The 19,954-nt window shown below is 40.2% G+C and overlaps 1 protein-coding gene across 1 annotated transcript in view; it reads left to right on the forward strand.

Annotated features, from left to right (window-relative positions):
• The first annotated feature begins 2,355 nt into the window (after positions 1 to 2,355).
• The window catches only part of LOC136856751 (dynein intermediate chain 3, ciliary-like), a 128,823-nt gene continuing 111,224 nt past the window's right edge, over positions 2,356 to 19,954 (forward strand). The window contains exons 1-2 of the mRNA XM_067134846.2: positions 2,356 to 2,544; positions 2,639 to 2,800. Coding sequence (XP_066990947.2) covers positions 2,356 to 2,544; positions 2,639 to 2,800 — 351 coding nt within the window. The remainder of the gene's footprint in view (positions 2,545 to 2,638; positions 2,801 to 19,954) is intronic.

The raw sequence follows: 19,954 nt of genomic DNA on the forward strand, positions 1-19,954 counted from the left end.
AGCAACAATAGTGGCAATGTTTCGTTATTGCAGGTCTTGCACGTGAGTTCTCTTAAAAACCTGTCTTTCAGGTAGTGGGTACAGATCGGTAGATAGTGTTTTCTAGGGAGACAGTGTACTGCTTCAACAACAAAATCGTAACACATTTGTATCAAAGCCCTGAATAAAGCGTTAGGGTACCTTAACCCTCCCCTGTCTTGAAAACGGATTAAGCATACTGCAGGACTACAAGTTCCAGAATGCAGAGCAGTTTATTAGCAAGCTTATCTTCAATACCGACAGCATCTCTCTCTACATCAGTCATTCCAAGAAGCATATCCAAATTCTTGTCATAGACCAGCTTTTATTTTATTGCCATCTCGTCTATTTTGAGAGAACCTACCTTTTGATTATCGTGTTGTAACGATTTATTTTCTGCAACTAGACGAGCTCGTACCAAAGAAATAATTCCTATCTCTCCTCTGGAATGGCCAATGTAATTTTTTGGTGTAGTAGGTGCAAAATATTAAGAGATATTAGGAACCTGTAGCCTGTGGATGACCTGTTGGACATTAAGGGTTATGAACTTCATATTGTTGGTACGTATTGAACTGAGATAACATATAAATAATGCACAGTAGAGTTTTCCACCTATTCAATACCAAGTTGTAATTACAATATTTACATTACATGGGACTAGTTTCAACCCTACTCGGGGTCATCATCAGCCATATTAAAATATACACAATATTTGGCGAAATCCTAAATATGTTTTCTAGCAGTAAGAGTCTTATGAAAACATAATTTAAAATATGAACCGTGGTTGAAATGTTGCAAATGAACATGAAATATAACGTGTGATGTAGGTGAGTAATAATTAATACAAGTACATTATACATGCTAAGAATTCTGGAACAAAAGTACAAATAAGATGCTTTGTGTTGTTAAAATTTATACTCGTGGAATTCAGTAGGTCCTGGTGATACATAACGGTTGTGGACCGAGTGCTATGGCAATAAGAATGAACACAATGTAAACTGACACATATATAAAAATATACAAGTATGCACAATGTCTGAGTAACAAAATGTGTAGTTGATATACATATAAAATTGGATGTTGGTATATTTGTAATTAATAGACTCAAAAACTACTGGACCGATTTCGCTGAAATTTTCACAGTTTATTCTTATTACGTCTGAGAGGGATTATGAAGTGGTTTGAACGAAATCTGATTGATAGTTCGTCACTTAGGGGTGATAAATGAAATAGGGTGAAATAGGGGAAGATAAGCAAGCCGCAGGACAAGTCTGATCAGCGAGTTACCTACCCAATAGTATGTGAAGATTATGATATGTTGCCAAAACTACTGGACATAAAGAAATGACATTTTGGATGTTAAATTTATATTACGATGTAGGTGCATGCTAAGGGAGGATTTTTTTATATTCCGCCGCTAAGGGAGTGAACAGGGGAGCGAATTTTTAGAATGAATATATCTCAAAAACTTGACAGTTTAAAGACGTGAACATTAGTATTTGGCATCTCATTTTAAAATAAGGAAACACGTATATTTTTGTTTCCGGAAATTCCTCTCAAAGGGGTGCGTTGAAAAGAGATTAAAAAGAGGTTGAATACTTTTTTATGAGTGGACATTTTTGTTTATGTTCTTATCTTCTTCGTAGTCAGTCTTGGTTCTATCAAGGGGAAAACCTGAAAGAGCGGGAGACTGGTGTTTTACAGTATCGATTTAAAATAGCAATCGACTTGTTATTTGTTCAGAAATCACGACTTCTATTCTATCCTCTTTGATCACGACATCACGACTCACGACCCAGAGCGGTCTTGCGAAGACTTGGTCATTGGTCTTGCCCAGAGATGCCTGCAATCGAAATATTTATTCTGTAACAATTAATTGTTCGATAAATGGAGCTCCTTGCTGATGATGGAGATGGACAAGACACTACCCAAATCTGGCGTACTGGCACTTGTTGTAATATTGTTTCGCCCTGCGTGATAATGACAGTAAAATATTTAAGATGTCTGGTCTAGATTGAATTTGCGAAAACTTCGTGAATGGGCTCATGCAAGTTAGCCGTTTGATATCGAACGAAATTGTATTACTTTAATTGTTAAAACTACCGTATTTTAAAATTGAACAAGTAATGTCTGTTTAGAACAGCATTCTAAACAAGAATTAAACTAGAATGGGCTGTGGCTAGCAAATTTAAGCTTAACAATCCAGAAGGCATTTTTTGATTGTCAGTACGTTTTCATGACAACAAAGTCGTACAGGGTGGAGGAAGCACGCCAAGTCTTTTTATACAATTTGTATTTATACTGTGGTTTAGGTGACCGGTTACTTTATACGGCACAATGAGTCACGATAGACAATATATTTATACGAAGAAGAGGAGCGAGTTTGGACGAGAATGTACATTTACTGATGAAGGTCCTAAAATACTTCAGAATATTGCACCAAATAGGGCTTTATTCAATGATTATATGCTTAAAAATCCTGTCAATTCATCTGTTCAAATTGGAACAATTATGGCTGAACATGAGGTAAAATGTTAAAAATGAATTCTTTTATGGAGTTAAAACTTCAAAAGCTTAGTGTAACGGATTAACAGTAAAATAGTAACATTTCTGCTTTCAGTTAAATACGGAGCGAACAATATTCTCAGACCGTGGAATGAATCATGTAGAAGGTGGATGGCCAAGAGATGTAATTCCTTTTGATGTGGAGCAGACGCTAAGGTTTAGAAAAAAAGTTGAAAAGGACGAGATGTATATACACACAGTACTGCAGTTGTCACATGTAAGTTAAGCTATAGCTGTGGAACTCCCATTTATGACAAACTATTCATTAATAAATAGCCTTGTTGTTTTGAATCATAAGACAATAATTGGAAGACAATTCGTCCATTAAAAAACTAAGCTAATAGCATATTTAAGTTATGGGGGACGGTAACCTAGCGCTCCTTTAAACAAAAAGCAAAACTACTATTATCACTCTGTTCTTCTTCTTCTACTTCTTCTTCTTCTTCTTCTACTTCTTCTTCTTCTTCTAATCTTCAGCCACTGAGGTAATGTTGGCACCAGTAGTCAGGTGAGTACTGTACGGAGTTTGAGTTACTTAAATTTGTCTCCTGATGTTCCAGTTAATCTACACAGATTTTCCTGTTTTTCTGACTCAAACCTTGACTATTATGGTCGAGTGTTTGGATATCGTGTGGCGAGTAGTGACACAACTTCGTGTGCTATCGCTTCACTCCAAGCAGTGTAAAACTGTCAACATGGAAACTGATAGTGGAGGTGAGGCCGTACCAGATCCTCCCTTCAACGTGGATCATAAAGAAATTGTGCGGCTCAATGATGCCTCTTTACTTTCAAATCCTTCAGTGACTTCTCAGCACGTGCAATCATCTTCCAATTCAACTGACAGTTCTTGTTTACCACCTCCGCCTCCATTAGAACCGGAGTATTATCCACAAGTCCATTACGGTCCGTTTATTGTTTCCGTAGAATCTAATGGTAGAAAAAATATCGGGCAACTACATCCTATGGCCTTGGGCCGTATATTCTACGATAATGAGATCTATGTTGAAGGTACATCACAAGAAATGGCCGTAATCGCCTGCAGGTGGAATTTCAATCTGCTACTCAAGCCAATGCTTTTTTACGACATTTCCTTCTCTCCACCATTGACGCCAAGGCATATATTCCCAGCTCTAATACTTTTCTCGTTGGTATTATTGAAGTTGTTGATATTAATTTATCCGACGATGTCATCCTTAAACACCTCAAATCCACGATACCTGTCAAATCGGCCCAGCGCCTCAAACGCAAGGTATTCCAGCCGAGCGATGTGGAGTATTTACCTACTGGGTCTGTTAAATTGGTGTTTTGCTCTCAGCATCTCCCTCAGCATGTATCTCTCTATCAGGTTCACTTAGAGGTTCAACCGTTTATTTTTGCTCCTATCCTCTGCAGCAAATGTCAAAGATATGGCCATACTAACAAAAATTATCAGACTCGGGTGCCTCGTTGTGGAAACTGCTCTCGTCAACATCTTACATCCGAGTGTTCAAAATCTTCTAGATGTCTGCATTGTCAAAGAGCACATTCTACGGGCTCCATACTGTCCAGCGCACAAACATTAAACATCCGTTCAGAAGCTTATGAGCACTGAAAATGTTCCTTTTTCGGAGGCATCTTCACGATTGCAGCCTCCAGAATTCTACCCCGCACATAATGCCCATCTTCCCACCCCTCTTTCTGAGGAAGTTATTCCCCCGGTTGTTGACAACCTGCGTAAGCGTAAATTTACGCAAGTTGTTTTGCAAGCTCCAAGGCCAAATCCACCTCCTGCTTATGATAGGGCGGGCTATCTTAATCTTCGCCCTCCAACTACGCCCCCACTTCAATCAATTTTCCCACCTACGCCTGTTATAGGTACTGGTTCACCCCTTCCTTCTACATCTCGATCATACGAGATTCCTCCACCTCCTACTCCTAACACTTCCAATATTAATGTACAACGTCACAGGGCTCACTTGCAGAACAATATTCAACAACTATTTCTCCAGTTACTTTACCTATTCGGATACAAACCGCAAGTCTCCCACGTTCTCTACCAACTCCGCGATAGCTTACACAACATCTTAACCTTCTATGATAAACTACTCCAGTGGAATGCTAGGAGTATATTTAACAAACAATATGAATTCAAACTCATTATTGATGAAATTATCCCACAAATTATATCATTACAGGAGACCTGGTTTTCGCCCCATACTGTGTTTCATCTCAAAGGCTTTAATATAGAGCGTTGTGATGGTCCCGGTTTCTGTGGTGTGGCCATGCTTATCCATTATCAGATACTCCATCAACTTCTGCATATAAAATATATATTTCCTTATTCCTACGTTCTCTGTATTACTTGCAAAATTCTCATTATTATTAATCTTTATTGCCCGCCGGACATATACATCACGGAACATCAATGGTCCCATTTTTCCATCAATTCGATTCCATAATCAAAATTCTTATTCTCGGTAACCTCAACAGCCGCCATTATTCTTGGGGATGTAACTCCGATATGCCTAAAGGATCTCATCTCCTTGCCGCTACCCAACACCACGATTTGGTTACCTTAAATGACGGATCTCCCACTCGCTTAACCCCCTCCCCAGGGAACTCCTCCTAGTGCGGTTGATTTATCCCTATGTCGACCCTCTATGGCACCGGACACCACATGGCACACTTTGCCTGACACACATACTAGTGATCACTTTCCACTTATTATTACTTGTGGACTAGGCCGACCTCATCTGACACTCGTTTCACCTGCAGGCGTTAGTAATGTCCGCTCCTTGCGCAATTTCGTCAGTCATACATTCACCTCTTATCTAACTCATCGCATCAACTTAATATCTGACAGCGATTTAAACTATTCTACCCTACTTAGCATCATGCACGATTATATCCATATTCATCAACCATACAAGACAGTTACGGCCCGTCCCGTGCAGCAACCTCATTGTTTACGTTGGTGGATAACGAGTGCCACCAGCTGATCCAAAAAGGTCGGCGATTGTTTCGCGTATACCATAAAACGTCAACTCCACACCATTACTTTCTTTAAAAAAATAATGTAGCCTGCTCGAAATGTGTATTCAATTCCAAGCGGCGAGCTCCATGGTAATCTTTCATTTCTTTCTTATCCACTCATATTCCTGCTTCTCACCTTTGGAACGCTATACGTACACTAACACGGGTATCTCAACATGTATCGCCATCAGTATTCACAAATTCGCTATTAATTAATTTTCTTACCTTACTCCGGATTACGTTGTACCAGACTTTAACCCCACTCATACTACCGCCGTCCCACAATTTTCCGTATTAATACCAACTATTCATTTTAACGAACTCAAGTTGGTCCTGCATACGACTTCTCCCGATTACATCACCTATGCAATGATTCGGCTCCTTCCACTACATGCCAAGCAGGATATTTTGGCTTTCTATATTCATATTTTGCAAACTACACTCCTCCTCAACGAAATGAATTTTTCTTACTTCCCATTTTCAAACCTCGTCACCTTGCAACTTTCGTGAAATCGTTTTGGGATTGTGCCTCCGGAAAACTTCTAAAAATCCTTTTACAGTGAGTATTATGATCTAGTACCAAAAAGTCAATACGCGTTTTTTAAAGGTCGTAGTGCTCATGACGCTGCAAATACTCTTTTTATGGATATTTTATTAGCCAAAGACCGTAAGCATAGCACCCTCGCGTTTAGACACAAAAGGAACTTATGATTCGGTTCCTCTTAACCTCCTTTGGAACACCCTCGCACTAAAAGGACTATCGGTTAGATTTTTTTGCGTATTTTGCGAAACCTGCAGGTGCATCGTGCCCTTAAGTAAGCTCAATATTCCATTCCTTCTCGTCAAGCAACACATGGGCTACCGCAGGGCGACATTCTAAATGTTTTACTATTTGCACTCTACATGAGCGATTTTGAGCAATTACTTACGCGTTCGGCCCACCTCCTTGCTTTTGGGAACGATTTCGTAATTTATTATTCGCGTGAAGACGTTGGTAAGTGCTGAGATCATCTATCTCAAGTCATGGGCACCGCACTCACGTGGTTTCACTCACATGGTCTCCAACTCTCTATTACAAAATGTTCTGCCATGATGTTTACCCATAAACGTTATTATAATGCAGATCCGATTGCTTTTTCTACGTATGAAGTGCCTCTTTGTACTCATCACAAATATCTCGGAGTAATTTTGGGTCATAAATTGACTTGGAAACAGCATATCTCCTGACTTCGTACTAAAGCTGACGTTTACATTACATTCTTGAAAACGGTAACTCGTTGGAATTGGGGCGCTGATCCAGTTACTGCCAAGTTGTTATATATGGCCACCATTCGCTCGTATGTGGCCTATGGTGCGCATGTTATAGATACCGCACTTTTGGCTATCTTAACCCACCTCAATACAATTCGATTTACGGCTCTGCGAATTTGCTTCGGAGCTCTTACAACCACGCCTACCAATGCTCTTCTTGTCGAGTCTGGCGAAACTCCGTTATTAATCCGCCGACATTTCCTAGCAAACAAACATCTTTTTAAACGATTTGCTATACCGAATCATTCGTTGATTCCAAAATTGCAATTGCTAGGTATATGAATATTATCAACTCCTACTTCTCGACGATGTCGTAAGCCGGCATTATATTTTGCTTATCAAACCCTTCATACTTCTCGCGATTCGATATTGAGAACTATGCCCCCTCCTTATTAATTTTCCTTTGCTATTTTATATTGCCTCCCTTCTATCATCATACCACCTGCTACCCGCTTTCATTGGTCTGCCTTCGGTCACCCGGCTATTGAACCGTCTCTGAAGAAAATTCGCATACCTCCCGCTGACCGCGGCATAAATATTTAAACTGAAGGCTCTAAAAATCTCGATGGGGTTGGAGCAGCTTTCTTTATAGCTAATACACAAGTAGTTGTACAGTATCATTTACCGAATGATTTCTTTATCTATTCCGCAGAACTGTTTGCAATACGACAAGCCCTTCTTTATATCCAGCAACATAAAATTCATAAAGCTACGATCTATGCCGATGCACTTAGTGTGTTACAATCGCTCTCCTCTCGTCACTTCTCCTTTAATTGGTACCTATACAATGTTAAACACCTCTTTACTCTCCATAACAGACCTCACTTCGAGAGAAAAAGTGATAGCACGATTCCTTAAGAGAGCACTGGGCGTGGCAAGATCGTCACCGTCCAGACGAATCTATGAATTAGCAAGGGAACCTTTCTATATCGAAGACCTCCGATTCAAACTACACCTGCAATCTACCCTGCAAATGGAGAAGGTACTTGAGCAGAAGCATCTGAAGCAACAGGACATACCACTAGATTTTTACGCAATGGAAGCAATGACCGATAGACGGTGGACACAGGAAAACCAGGAACTAAGAAACGTAGTCACAAGACTCGCCGTACACGGCTTCCATCACATAATTTGCAAAAACATAAAATGTCATGAACCAAACAAAGAATGTATATGTTATCTGTGTGAGAAGCCATCCGACAAATACCGTATATCACTGTGTAGTAACAGGAAAAAGAGCATAGTTAACTATAGCAAAGACTAAACCGCCTCGAGCATCTGTAAATCGCAGTATATTGTGCGACAATATTTCATGCTTACTTTGTAACCTTGAAACCTACTGTTGTATCCCATTATATGGCCATCTGGCTGCAATTATTATTTACTCTCCACCAAACAGGTGTCTCCCTTACATTGGTCTGGGTCCCCAGTTATATCGGCATATATGGTAATGAACAAGCAGACTTTTTGCCAAACGAGCTACTCGCTTAGCAACACCTCCACTTCGAATATCCGTTCCTCCCAGGGATTACTATCCCATTCTCAAGGATAGAGTTTTCCGTACTTGGCAGGAAGATTGGAACATTTCTGCCTTACATAAAGGTAAATTTTATTGTAATCTACAGCCCCCTAAACCTTAGTACACGAAAGGCTCGTATACTCGCCGCTGTATCATCAATATAATTCGTTAACGTTTCAACCATGCGCTAAAACTCCAATACAAATACAGATTTCGTCTTACCAACCTACCTACATGTATACGTGGCCCACGAGAGGGGGATGATAATGCCCTTCATATGCTTCCGCTCGCCTACTTTTTTACGTCGTCTCATACGTCTACAGTATCCCTTTACAACCAGCGTTTCCTGTTTGCTACACAATCCCACTTCAACCGTAATTGCAGTAATCAATAAATTCCTGGATGATGCTGAGATTGTTTTATAAGCTTTAGTGTTCTGTTCTCAGTCCAAGGTCATATGCTGCTACTTCCACCGGCCCTCCTTTGCTGAAGATGCGTTGTGTTCTTTTGTATATGAGAGTGGATGCGTGCAGAGCGAAGTTTTGTTTGTGACCATTTTGTGTGTGTCCCCCTGCTTCAAGATAAGTGACTGGGTGAAATAAAAGAGCCCATTATTTTTCCCCAAGAAGAAGAAGAAGAGGGCTACTATGGTGGGGTGATTGCTGTTTTATACAGGAAAACAATTCCGTAAGACATGTCTGTCAGCAATAAGTGAAAGGGGAAAAGTAACAATTCTAGTCCCTAAAAGAATGAAGGTATCAGGTGAAGGGAGGAGAACTAGCACCAGAAGACGGCCATACTATGGCAAGGTCCATGCGCTGCACTTAGCTACTAGCCTGCTGGAGTCTTATTCAAGCTGTACCATCAACTTCTGTAATTAGAAAATTGGCATGTGCTCATGTTTACGATTTGCCTTCGTTATTAACTGGTAAATGTGGTATAGTGTTTTTTAGCTCTAGATTTTCCAATAACTAACTTAACCTATATAATTTCATGTGTCTATTCCTAGCCGGGTGCAGGCAGACTCTGTGATGAGGATGGGCGGCATCTGCCGTGTGTAGGATCATATATATAATGTATGGCTTTTAGTGCCAGAATTGTCCAAGGACTTGTTCGACTGGGCTGGTGCAGATCTCTCCATTTGACGCATAAGGGCGATCTGCACATCTGAATGTTGGATGATAATGATGAGACCGGAAGAGTGTGAAACAGTGTTGGCACGTAGAATACTCCTGTCGAATACTACTAAGGGGTCTGCTCGAGGCTGAACATTTCCATCTCACGGATGAATCACCATCAACAGCATCTTATGCCCTCACTCTACAAGAACACTGCGGAGAGGTTTGGAATTGAGTCCAGGATTTAGGCACTCAATCTGGTGATTACAAATTGTGGACCACCACCTCTCGTACCCTACTGGCCAACATTCTGATGGTGAACATCTTTTTCCAGCACCGGCACTCAAAACAGCTAACCACGGTGTCAGACGTTATGGACTTGACGCTTTATCGATCGTCGCCAGCAGGCGGGCTCGTCTATAGGAAAGTGCATTATTATGGAGGATGATAGTGTTGTGTGTGGTGTAGGAGTTTCAGGAATGTTTGGACAGTAAAAACATCCAGTCCCTGAGCCAAGGAAATTAAACATTTAACATTAAAATCCCTGAACCTCCCGGGAAGCGAAACCAGGGCCCTCTGAACGGAAGGCCAGTATGCTGACCGCTTAGCCAAGGAGCTGAACCTTCCAGTTACTGCGAATGTATATTGATATTATTGTACCAATGTTTTCAATGAATAAAATGTGCATTAACTTCTTGAACAAGTACGAGATACAATGGCAGTGTAGGACTAATGCATGCCATTCCCCATTGGTAGAGACCTATGATACAGCTATGGAATCCCATCTTCTTGAATTCCTGTTTTCAGTTCTCTCCTAAGTTATGGGTCAATGACCTCCATCATTGCCTGTCTCTCCATCATTCTTTTTCTGCTTCCAGTATTTCTTCAATCTTTCCTCCTCTTTTCTCTATACTTTCTTCCACTGTATCCATCCACCTCTTTCGAGGACTTCCTTGAGGTTTCTCTGTAAATACTTTCTTTGGAATTCATTCTTCTCCCATTCACATCATGAGTCCGTACTATTTCAGTATGCTTCTTTCCATCCTGTCCTGTAGTTTTGAAACTCCAGTCCATTGCAATATATTCATGTCTGATTTTATCTTTTCTTGTCTTCCCTGCGATATCCCTTGCAAGGATGAATAAACCCACCTCTCATTTTGATGGCTGATTCAGCATGATTATAACTTATGATGGTGAAGAAAGACCACATTAAAAAAAGAGATCTACTCTTTTCCATTGCAACATCCCAAAATCAAAGTTGGAATCCTTGATGTCACACAAGCAGTGGAGCACAGCTGGATATCCCATAAAATGTCTATAAAGGAAAGTAGTTGAGAGGATCCACCTTAGTTAATACAAATTAAGTCTTAATAAACTTGTACAAAAAGGTACATTTTAGGCCTTTATTTGGCTTTCCTCAGCCATGAAAAGAAATTATTATTATTATTATTATTATTATTATTATTATTATTATTATTATTATTATTATTATTATTATTATTATTATTATTATTATTATTATTATAAAACTAATACAAATAACGGTGATATTTAGACATAACACTGAAGAGAACTTGTATAAAAAGTAGTCATATTAAAATTCGTCTCGATTGTGAAAAGTTACATTAAAATAACGATCAGCCAGATAGAAAAACATAAAACGCACTCTTTTCTGAAATGTTTTTCACTTAGTATGCCATCTTCGTGAGATGTATAGTCACATTATACTGAATCTGTTAGATCGGAGAATTGTTCGTTGGTAAACATATTTGATGGAAAAACAAAAATGTCTTTGATTAAAACATGTCAACGATTGGTTGCTGAGAAAAACGGGTGATTAAGAATCTACAAAATACAGTGAGAATTGTGTAAATATATAAAGTACGACGTGGGGAAAGAGTAATTACAAAGGACAAAATGTATCTTACTCCCTGTGACGTGATGAAATTGATGCAGTAATGTAAACAAATGTGCACTGCAACAGGAACTAACAGAGTCAAAGATTAACAGGTTAGGTGGGCAGGCTGCCAGCAGTTAGGGTCGTCCAATCAAAACAATTGCAGTTACATAATGTATAGATGTAGTTTGGCCCTAGATGTGTCATTTTTCTAGTTCAGAGTGGCAGATCATTGTTATAACTTATGTGGTCTTCTTACACCATCAAAATTAGAGGCGAGTTCCAACATGATAAGTTTCGATACTTTTTAGCAATTATTTCTCAGCCATCTGAACTGCATTCTTGTATCGTTTTGTTGTTGTTTCTGTTCCTGCTGCATAGGCTGAATACAGAACTTACCTTACATTGTCTTGGAACTTCTTGGTTCACTTTGCTGAAAGTTATTTCCTTGTTGTACTCTCCAATCTCCTCAGCCATCTTCCCATCTCCCAAATATTTGAAAATTTTCATTACTTCTGTTGGTTTTCCATTTACTTCTCTCTTCTCTCTTCCCCCTTCCTTCCTTCCTTCCTTCCTTCATCTTTTCAACACTATTATCTTTTTCCTCTTACACTTTATCTCATTTCGAACTATTTTATCACCTGATTCAATACATTTAACTTGTTCTTGTAGTTCCATTTCATTTTCTCACATTATCACTATGTCATCTGCAAACAGCAGGGCTTTTGCAGTGTTTCTTCTCATCTTCTGTTTTATACACTTGTAGATTTCATCCGAGACTGTGATAAAGCATATGGCTGAGAGTACGCTTCCCTGGCATGTCATCCTGTCCCCATATCCCATTATAATCAGCAAATAACATTGTGATCATCATGTACCTCAATATGCTGCTTTCATTGCCCTCAACCCTTCTATTTTATTACAAAATAGCTCTATAAAATTAAAGTCAAGGAATGTGGACATCTATCTAGGGAGCCTTAGCTCCCTGTTCTTATAGACATCATCAGCATTGTGTAGTGTAGGGTCCACTCTTTGAATCTTTGCATTCTGTTCTGGGCTTTAGACGAATGCATGCCGCAGATTCACATACCTGTACTGATGATGTCCTGCCACCGTAGACTGCCTCGGAGTCACTGACCTCCATCCTTAAGGTTGTAAGATACGTTGGGGACAGTTTCAGGCGCTATTCTTAAGACATAGCATTACCATCGTTGCCGTCCTTGTCACATTTTCTATGGATGGGGAAAACACCAAACTGTTTTCTCAGTGTGTCATTACGGATATGATCTAACAAGGAGATGTCCATTGTCCAATGAGCCATGTGCGTTTCAATGATGTGAACACGGTGCTCGGTGTCTTTGGATGTAGGCCAGCACTCTGTACCATACAATATCACTGGAGGGATAATAGTTCGGACACACACACATTTTTCGGTCACTTTTCTCCATCTCATCGAGTTTGTGTTAACATGTACTCGAACATCACATTGAATACGCCATCATGCTGCAGGCTGGAATCCAGGAACTGGAACATGTTGGTTTTTGCCAGTCTTGGTTGTTGACTAGGATGGAGCCATCTGCTGCACTTGTCTCCATGTACTCGGTCTTCTCAATTTTAAGGCAGAGTCTATACTCAGAAAGCTGATTAGACCAGTCCTGCACTTGTCACTCCGGCTCTTGGCTGTTTTCTCTCACAATCGCGATATAACCAGCATAGAGTACAGTCCATGGGATGTGGCATACTATAAAACACGTGTGGTGCTATTTATAACGAGAATAAGGAGGGAAATCCTCAGATGCCGGCTGAGCAACTTACACAACAGGTGGCATTTTAATACAGCAAGCATTCCCACCTGATAAGTAGCTATAGAACTCCATATTCACACAGTATGTACCAAATGAGTTGATGTGAGATGTGGTCGAAAGCCCTCTCTAGATCAAGGAAGGCTATGTGTAGCAGCTTTCTCTCTATATGCCTTTCTAGCAGTTGTCGTTGTCGGCCGATACTCGCATCCGAGTTTTCGTTTCTCGCCTGCAGTTCCGTAATTCTTAGTCCGCACGAGGAAGGTGGCGCTGAAGGCTTATCAGACCAATTCTTGCATAAAACATGCGGCCACACATGTTGCATCCGATGGAAGGTAGGGGACATGGCAGTGTTTGACGTAGTTTCCTCTTCCTGTCTTCCACGTTCCTGCTCAAACTGTGCAACTGCAGCTGAGATGGTAGCATGCCAGTTAGGGCGATCCAATGCGAGAGTATGCCAAGTATCTGGGTTTATATCTACTCTTTTCATGGTCTGCTTAAGTTGGTCTTTATGTCGTATCAGAGGGGCACCACAAGTCTTCTTGCCGGTGCTGAGTTCACCATACAGGATTTGCCAAGGGCGCCTGCTGTCATTCATATGATGGATATGGCCTACTCATCTAAGCCGATGACCAATAATGGTGGCTTCGATACCAAGAACTGCTATATTAGTCATATAGTCATCCCATTTGATGTTCATGATGGATCTTAAGTTTCTGTTGATGAAAACGCTCCGGTTTCTTGATGTCCCGGCGATATAGGGTCCAGGTTTCACACCCATAGAGTAATGTAGAAATAACAACAGTTTGTTATATATATATATATATATATATGTCTTTCTAGCAGTACACGTCACAAAATTGTCTGATATGTCAGAGCCTTGGACAAATTCACACTGGTTGAAGCTGAGATTAACGAGGTTTCTAATGCGCTGGCCTAGAATACGCTTCAGCGTGTGACACAGGAGACAAATGGGATAGTAGTTAATCTATAACTGTGAAGTTTTCCACTCTGTTGAAACTGATTCATGGTTAGTTGAAAGATGAAATGGGATGACAGTTAGGAAGGACATAGTGTTGGATACACTTATTTTTTTAAATGAGCACTGTAATGCTTGAGACCAGTCATCAAGAACATATCCAGCAACGACAATGGAACTGAAGAAGTCTGTAAGCCAGGTGATTGCAGATTAATGAAGATATTTTAGCTTCCACAGATCCTCATAGTAGATTATCGGGGCCAGAAGCTTTGTGGTTCTTCATGCTGTTCTTATAGACATGTACCATTTGATATTCTATGCCACAATGTCTAATCTTGTCCCTGAATTAAGTACAGTGTGTATTTTTTTCTGTTTTGGCTCTGAATAATTCATTTTGACCAAGTGTGGATGGGATGGTAATTAGAACTTGAGTTACCAAGTTAGCTTACCAAGTTAATCAGTTGGGGTCTCCTCCCCTTGCAGCCAGTCTCTGTTATGAATGGTGCGAAAATGTCACAAATAGGTTCAATTGTTGCATGATTTTCAGTGGGCTTGGCAAACTGATATGTAATAGCAATGTCTTACTAAGTGAGGAAAGCAACGGGAAAACTTCTCTTCTCATTTCCCAAGCATGCCTCTTCAGTGCTCTCTACGCGAACTGTGACAGCCGATAGCAGAGCTGTTGAGGATCAACAGTCTTTGGGCTGAATACTCAACATCCAACTTCTCTTCTTGGCTTTGAAGATTCTTTTCATCCCACTGAGAGTTATACGTTTTGTATAGATAGTTCAGAACAAAAAAAGAAACACATAAGAGGATGAACACAACAAGAGAGAGCAATAGAAAGAGGAGACAGAACAAACCTGAAAACGCTAAAGGACAGGTAAAATTTCTACAACTTCATCAATCCCAGCTTTTCTCAGCCCCTGATGAGATCGTTTCTTCAGGAGCGCGGGCTTCAACACTCACTGAGGTGTCATCTTGACAGGTCTTCAGTCTTGATGTGGGAAGTGTGGGATAAGAAGAAAGGGAAGTTTATGTGTTCCTTTTCGTGTTCTTCTCTACACATGACTTTATTTGACACTTGTTTTTTTCCTTTTCCAATACTTACGTCTTCATAATTTCATAAGCCTTTGCCAAAAGTTCTTCAAAAATGCACAAACTTTCTCTTTGCTAGCTCAGTCATTACCATTTTATCTCTCAGATTTGGTGTCTGTTTTAAGTCTCCTATCACTGTTTTTAGTATTCTGGTTGACATTATTCACATATGTTTTGATGATTCACTGTTGTTAAAGAACAACATTTTACTTTGTGTTTTGGGATGTACTGACCTGAAACCATTTCTTTTCCATTTCGACTAAGTCAATTTAAAACTGTTAGTTATACTTCTGTTAATTGTTATCTTTTTCAGGTAGCTCCTAAATTTATTATTCATAAATGAGTTTCGACAGACTGAAGAAGCTAACAGTTATAAATAGATAGCTCTAGATGAGTGATTACAAATATATTCAAACTAATAACTGCCACCTACCTCACATAACAGTTGAGCTAACAATATTGTTGTTTCATATCAGAGCATTGATGAGTTTCTCAACACAGTCAATGAACACACAATGTCTGGCCAGAAGCAAGCAGCATCTTTTCCCTCTTCAGTAGATTGAGTGAGTCTTGAAGTGTGCAGTTGCCTGGACAGAGCCAACACTTATACCATGTGTCCACATTTAAAGTTATGGTATACAGCGCAGTACAGCACGGGCTGTAATGATCTTATGAGTGTGACATTTCGTAGAGATGCTAACTAAACAATGCGCTCGCGAATTATGCCACAAGAATTATTAGTTCCAAGTTTTGCCGTCAAGTGAAAATATGGCGCTGTAATCAATGGTAGCGGTCACACAAAAGAAGGCAGGAAAGATCAAACTCATTATAACAGTGGTTCTTGGAGGTTTATTAGCATTTATGGTTACAAACACTGTTCAGAATGACCTCAGAACTCAGCAACATGCTGCATCCGTAACACAGCATGGTCGAAAGTTGCACGCAGCATATCAGGTGAAATCAGAGTGACACGTCATTGTATTGTAGCCTTTAGATCAGGCAGAGAACGGCCATGTCCCTGACAGACACGACCTTTCAAATATCCCCACAACCGGAAGTCACATGGATTTAGGTCGGGGGGCCTCAAAGGCCACGCATCTGAAAAATGCCTAGAAATAATGCAGTCGTTACTGAAGGTTTCTCGACAAAATTCTTTCACCTGGCGAGAGATATGTGGTGTAGCCCTATCTTGCATGAGAATAACGGTGTGGTCACAATTGCATTCCTACAAAGCTAGAATCACATGTTGCACAAGGAGGTCCTTATAATGTTCAGATGTCACTGTACACCTAACAGGCCCACGAGGGGTCATTTCCTCAAATAAAAAACGGACCGAAAATGAAAGAGCTTGTAAAACCATACCAAACAAGTCACATAAGCTGAATGCAATGGTTGTTCCTGCACAACATTTGGAGGAGTGAAACCCCATATGTGACAGTTCTTTGCATTCGCTGTACCCTCCAGTTTAAAATGCACCTCGTTAATCCACAGAATATTGCCCGACCCGTGTTGTCTACTTTCACGTGCACCAGAAACCGAAGGGCAACCACTCGGGGTTTCAATTTGTGAACAGTATGAAGTTTGTAGGGTTACCAGTGTAAAATGCACCACAAAGTCTCGTGAGCTGTTGACCGGGTTAGCAACAATTCACGTGACACACCTCGAGCACTGGTTACAGAATTGAGAAAATGTGCTGCTCGGTTTGCTACAGCTACAGCAACTTCATCAACAATATCCATGCGGATAGGCTGCCATTCTCTCCCTGGTGCAACACGCAATTCACCTGTTTCCTTGAATTGAATGGGTGCTCACAAAAACGAGCTAACCAACAAATTTGGAAAAAAAAATAGTTATGTGCTGCCATCAATTACGGAAGGTTCAAAATATCTTCTGTGAGTTGGGCTAACATGACGCAATCCTGTGTGATGAGATACAACGCTTTGAATTTTATGCCATTTTTTTATAGCAAAATAGAGCTAACAGACGTTTACGGAGGAGGCCGTAAAGATGGCGTTGCTGTATATGTCGGTTAGCAAACCTTATCCTCATGTATACTAGATGCTATGGGTGCTTCTTGTGTTTTTGTGCCAGATGAATGGAGGGATTTAGTAAAAAGAGCTAGGGTAAGAAAGCCATTTCAAGTAGTAAAAATGACAAGTGATAAGTTTGTGAGCACTCAACCTTTGCTAGAAAAATTAACCAAGATAATGGTATCTTTAAATAAGCAAAGAGTACTAATTAGTAAAGTTTCAGGCATACTATTTATCAAAAGATGTACCATTTAAGTTTTTTAAAATATTTATATGGTATTGTTGAGGAATATGATTACCTTCACAAAAAGGAACAGCAATGGTGGTCGGCCATCACTTGCTAATGTGCAGCTGTCACCAAAGTACAGTGTTACAAGGCCAATAAAGCCAGCAAAGCTGAGCTACTTGAATATGTCCCTGCAATATATCACCAGTATTACAGAGAACAGACAGCTGGCAATGGCCAAGAGGTGACTGAGGAACCACTTTCCAATGCATTAGAATATGAACCATATGATTGATGATTGTCCCATGAGGGAAAGTTACGTCATAATTAAAAATAAGTCTGAAGCATGTTTATGTCTAAAATAACCCACGGCACTTATGCCCTTGGAAGGGATTACGAGGGATCGTGTGGTTATTCTGGGTTTTCGAGACCGGGGATGCCATCTCACCGTCAGATAGTTCCTCAATTCTAATCACGTAGGCTGAGTGGACCTCGAATCAGCCCTCAGGTCGAGAGAAAAATCCCTGACCTGGTCGGAAATCGAACCCAGGCGAGAGGCAGGCACACTACCCGTAGACCACGGGGGCCGGCATCTTTATGTCTAGTTTACTGTATAAAACTCCTTTTTGTATTGTATGATCATAAAATAAGGTTTGGTTACGAATCTAAGGTAAACTATTAACTATCAACGCAGAAGTCAATTTTCTTCCATGTTTTATATTCCTATTCTTCCAAGCACTTTTCATTTTTAATACAGTTCCAATATATGGTATTGATAATTTAAAGGTACTACATCAAGATAAAATAATGAAACAAATAATATTTTAATGGTATAATTTTTGTTTTTTCACATTTGCAAAAGTTAATTTATCTCTGTTCTGACAAAATGTTGGTTAGCCCCTTTTTGCGAGCACAAATTCAATTTCTTGATCATTTTCTTCAGCCAATTACTTGCCATGGAACCTCTTCTCTGTTGTTTCTCTCGGTGATATTCCCGCAATGCCGTATTGCTATTGCTTCCATTCTGATAAAACAAATTCACTAGTAGTGCACGGTCTCTCTCTTCCCTATAGGCATTACGTTTCACACGGAAAAGTTAAATTTTCTTACATTACAATGAAGATTCACTTCACAGAAGGAATCAACATGCATCGCCAAGCAACAACCAAGGAACTGGCACAACGCAATTCTACCGGAAGAACACTTTGACGTCAGAGTTGCGGAATATTGCATGTTCTGACCACTTAGAGTACCATATTTTTGCCTGGTCGAAAAACTTCAAACTAATAATTTTTGTGGCATATTTTGCGAGCGCATTGCTTAGATGGCATCTCTACAAAATTTCAAACTCTTACGACCATTACAGCGCGCGCTGTACTACGCTGAATACCACAATTGAGGACACCCAGTATATATTTAAGATAGTTCGTAGTTCCCTGCAGTCACAGAATTTGGACTTCACTCCCAAATACCTTCCAGTGTGCAACCACAGTGTATTGAGATGTGCAGTTTTATTTTTGTAAACAAACTGACTGATGGTGCTCCCTGGGCTATGGTAGTGTGTGCACATATCTATATGCTGATCCTTCCAATCCAGAAGTGAAGAGTTGAGCTAACAATGTGAATGAAGTTTTAGTTTGAATGCATAATGAAATTGCCAAGTTTTCTTTAGCAGGTTATTATATTTTAAAAGTTATAGTTCAGTAATAATATTATAGGCTTGTAACTTTTTATATACAGGGTGGCGCAAAAGTCACTGGACACTGGTATAAACTAAAGATTGAATTTATGTTTCACTAGCAAGATACCCGTGCTTCGCTACGTTATTATACTGAAATTCATACGAGGATTGGGGCAAAAGTAATGGCAACTACTTTTTTGTAGATACGTGAACGGATCACAAGCGTATATGTGTCGTGTGGGGGAACAACAGATGGCTCTGTGATAGCTGGTAGTAGCGCAGCGAGGGCTGTGACATCAGTCAGTTGGTGAGTTTCGTGCGAAATGGAAGTAACCCGAGTTGAGCAGCGCACTTACATCAAAATATCCGTCCTCCGAGGGAGAAATGCGATGGAATATCACAGTGAATTAGTGGAAGCCCTTGGAAATAATGCCCTACAATACCGTACAGTAGCACGGTGGGTAGGAAAGCTTCAGCAAGGACGTGTGTCAACCAGTGATGAGCAACGTTTGGGACGACCTGTCAGTGTGCGGACCGACGTGACACGTGCCGTCATCGAGCAGCTCCTGGATGAAGACAGATGATGGACGCTATTGGAGTTAGACAGGGCAAGTGGCATCGAGAAACGCACCGTCCACAGGATATTGCGTAATGAGCTGCAAATGCGCAAAATCGCATCGCGGTGGGTACTGCATGCA

This window comes from Anabrus simplex, chromosome 1 (assembly GCF_040414725.1).
Source record: "Anabrus simplex isolate iqAnaSimp1 chromosome 1, ASM4041472v1, whole genome shotgun sequence".
NCBI classification, from domain to species: domain Eukaryota; kingdom Metazoa; phylum Arthropoda; class Insecta; order Orthoptera; family Tettigoniidae; genus Anabrus; species Anabrus simplex.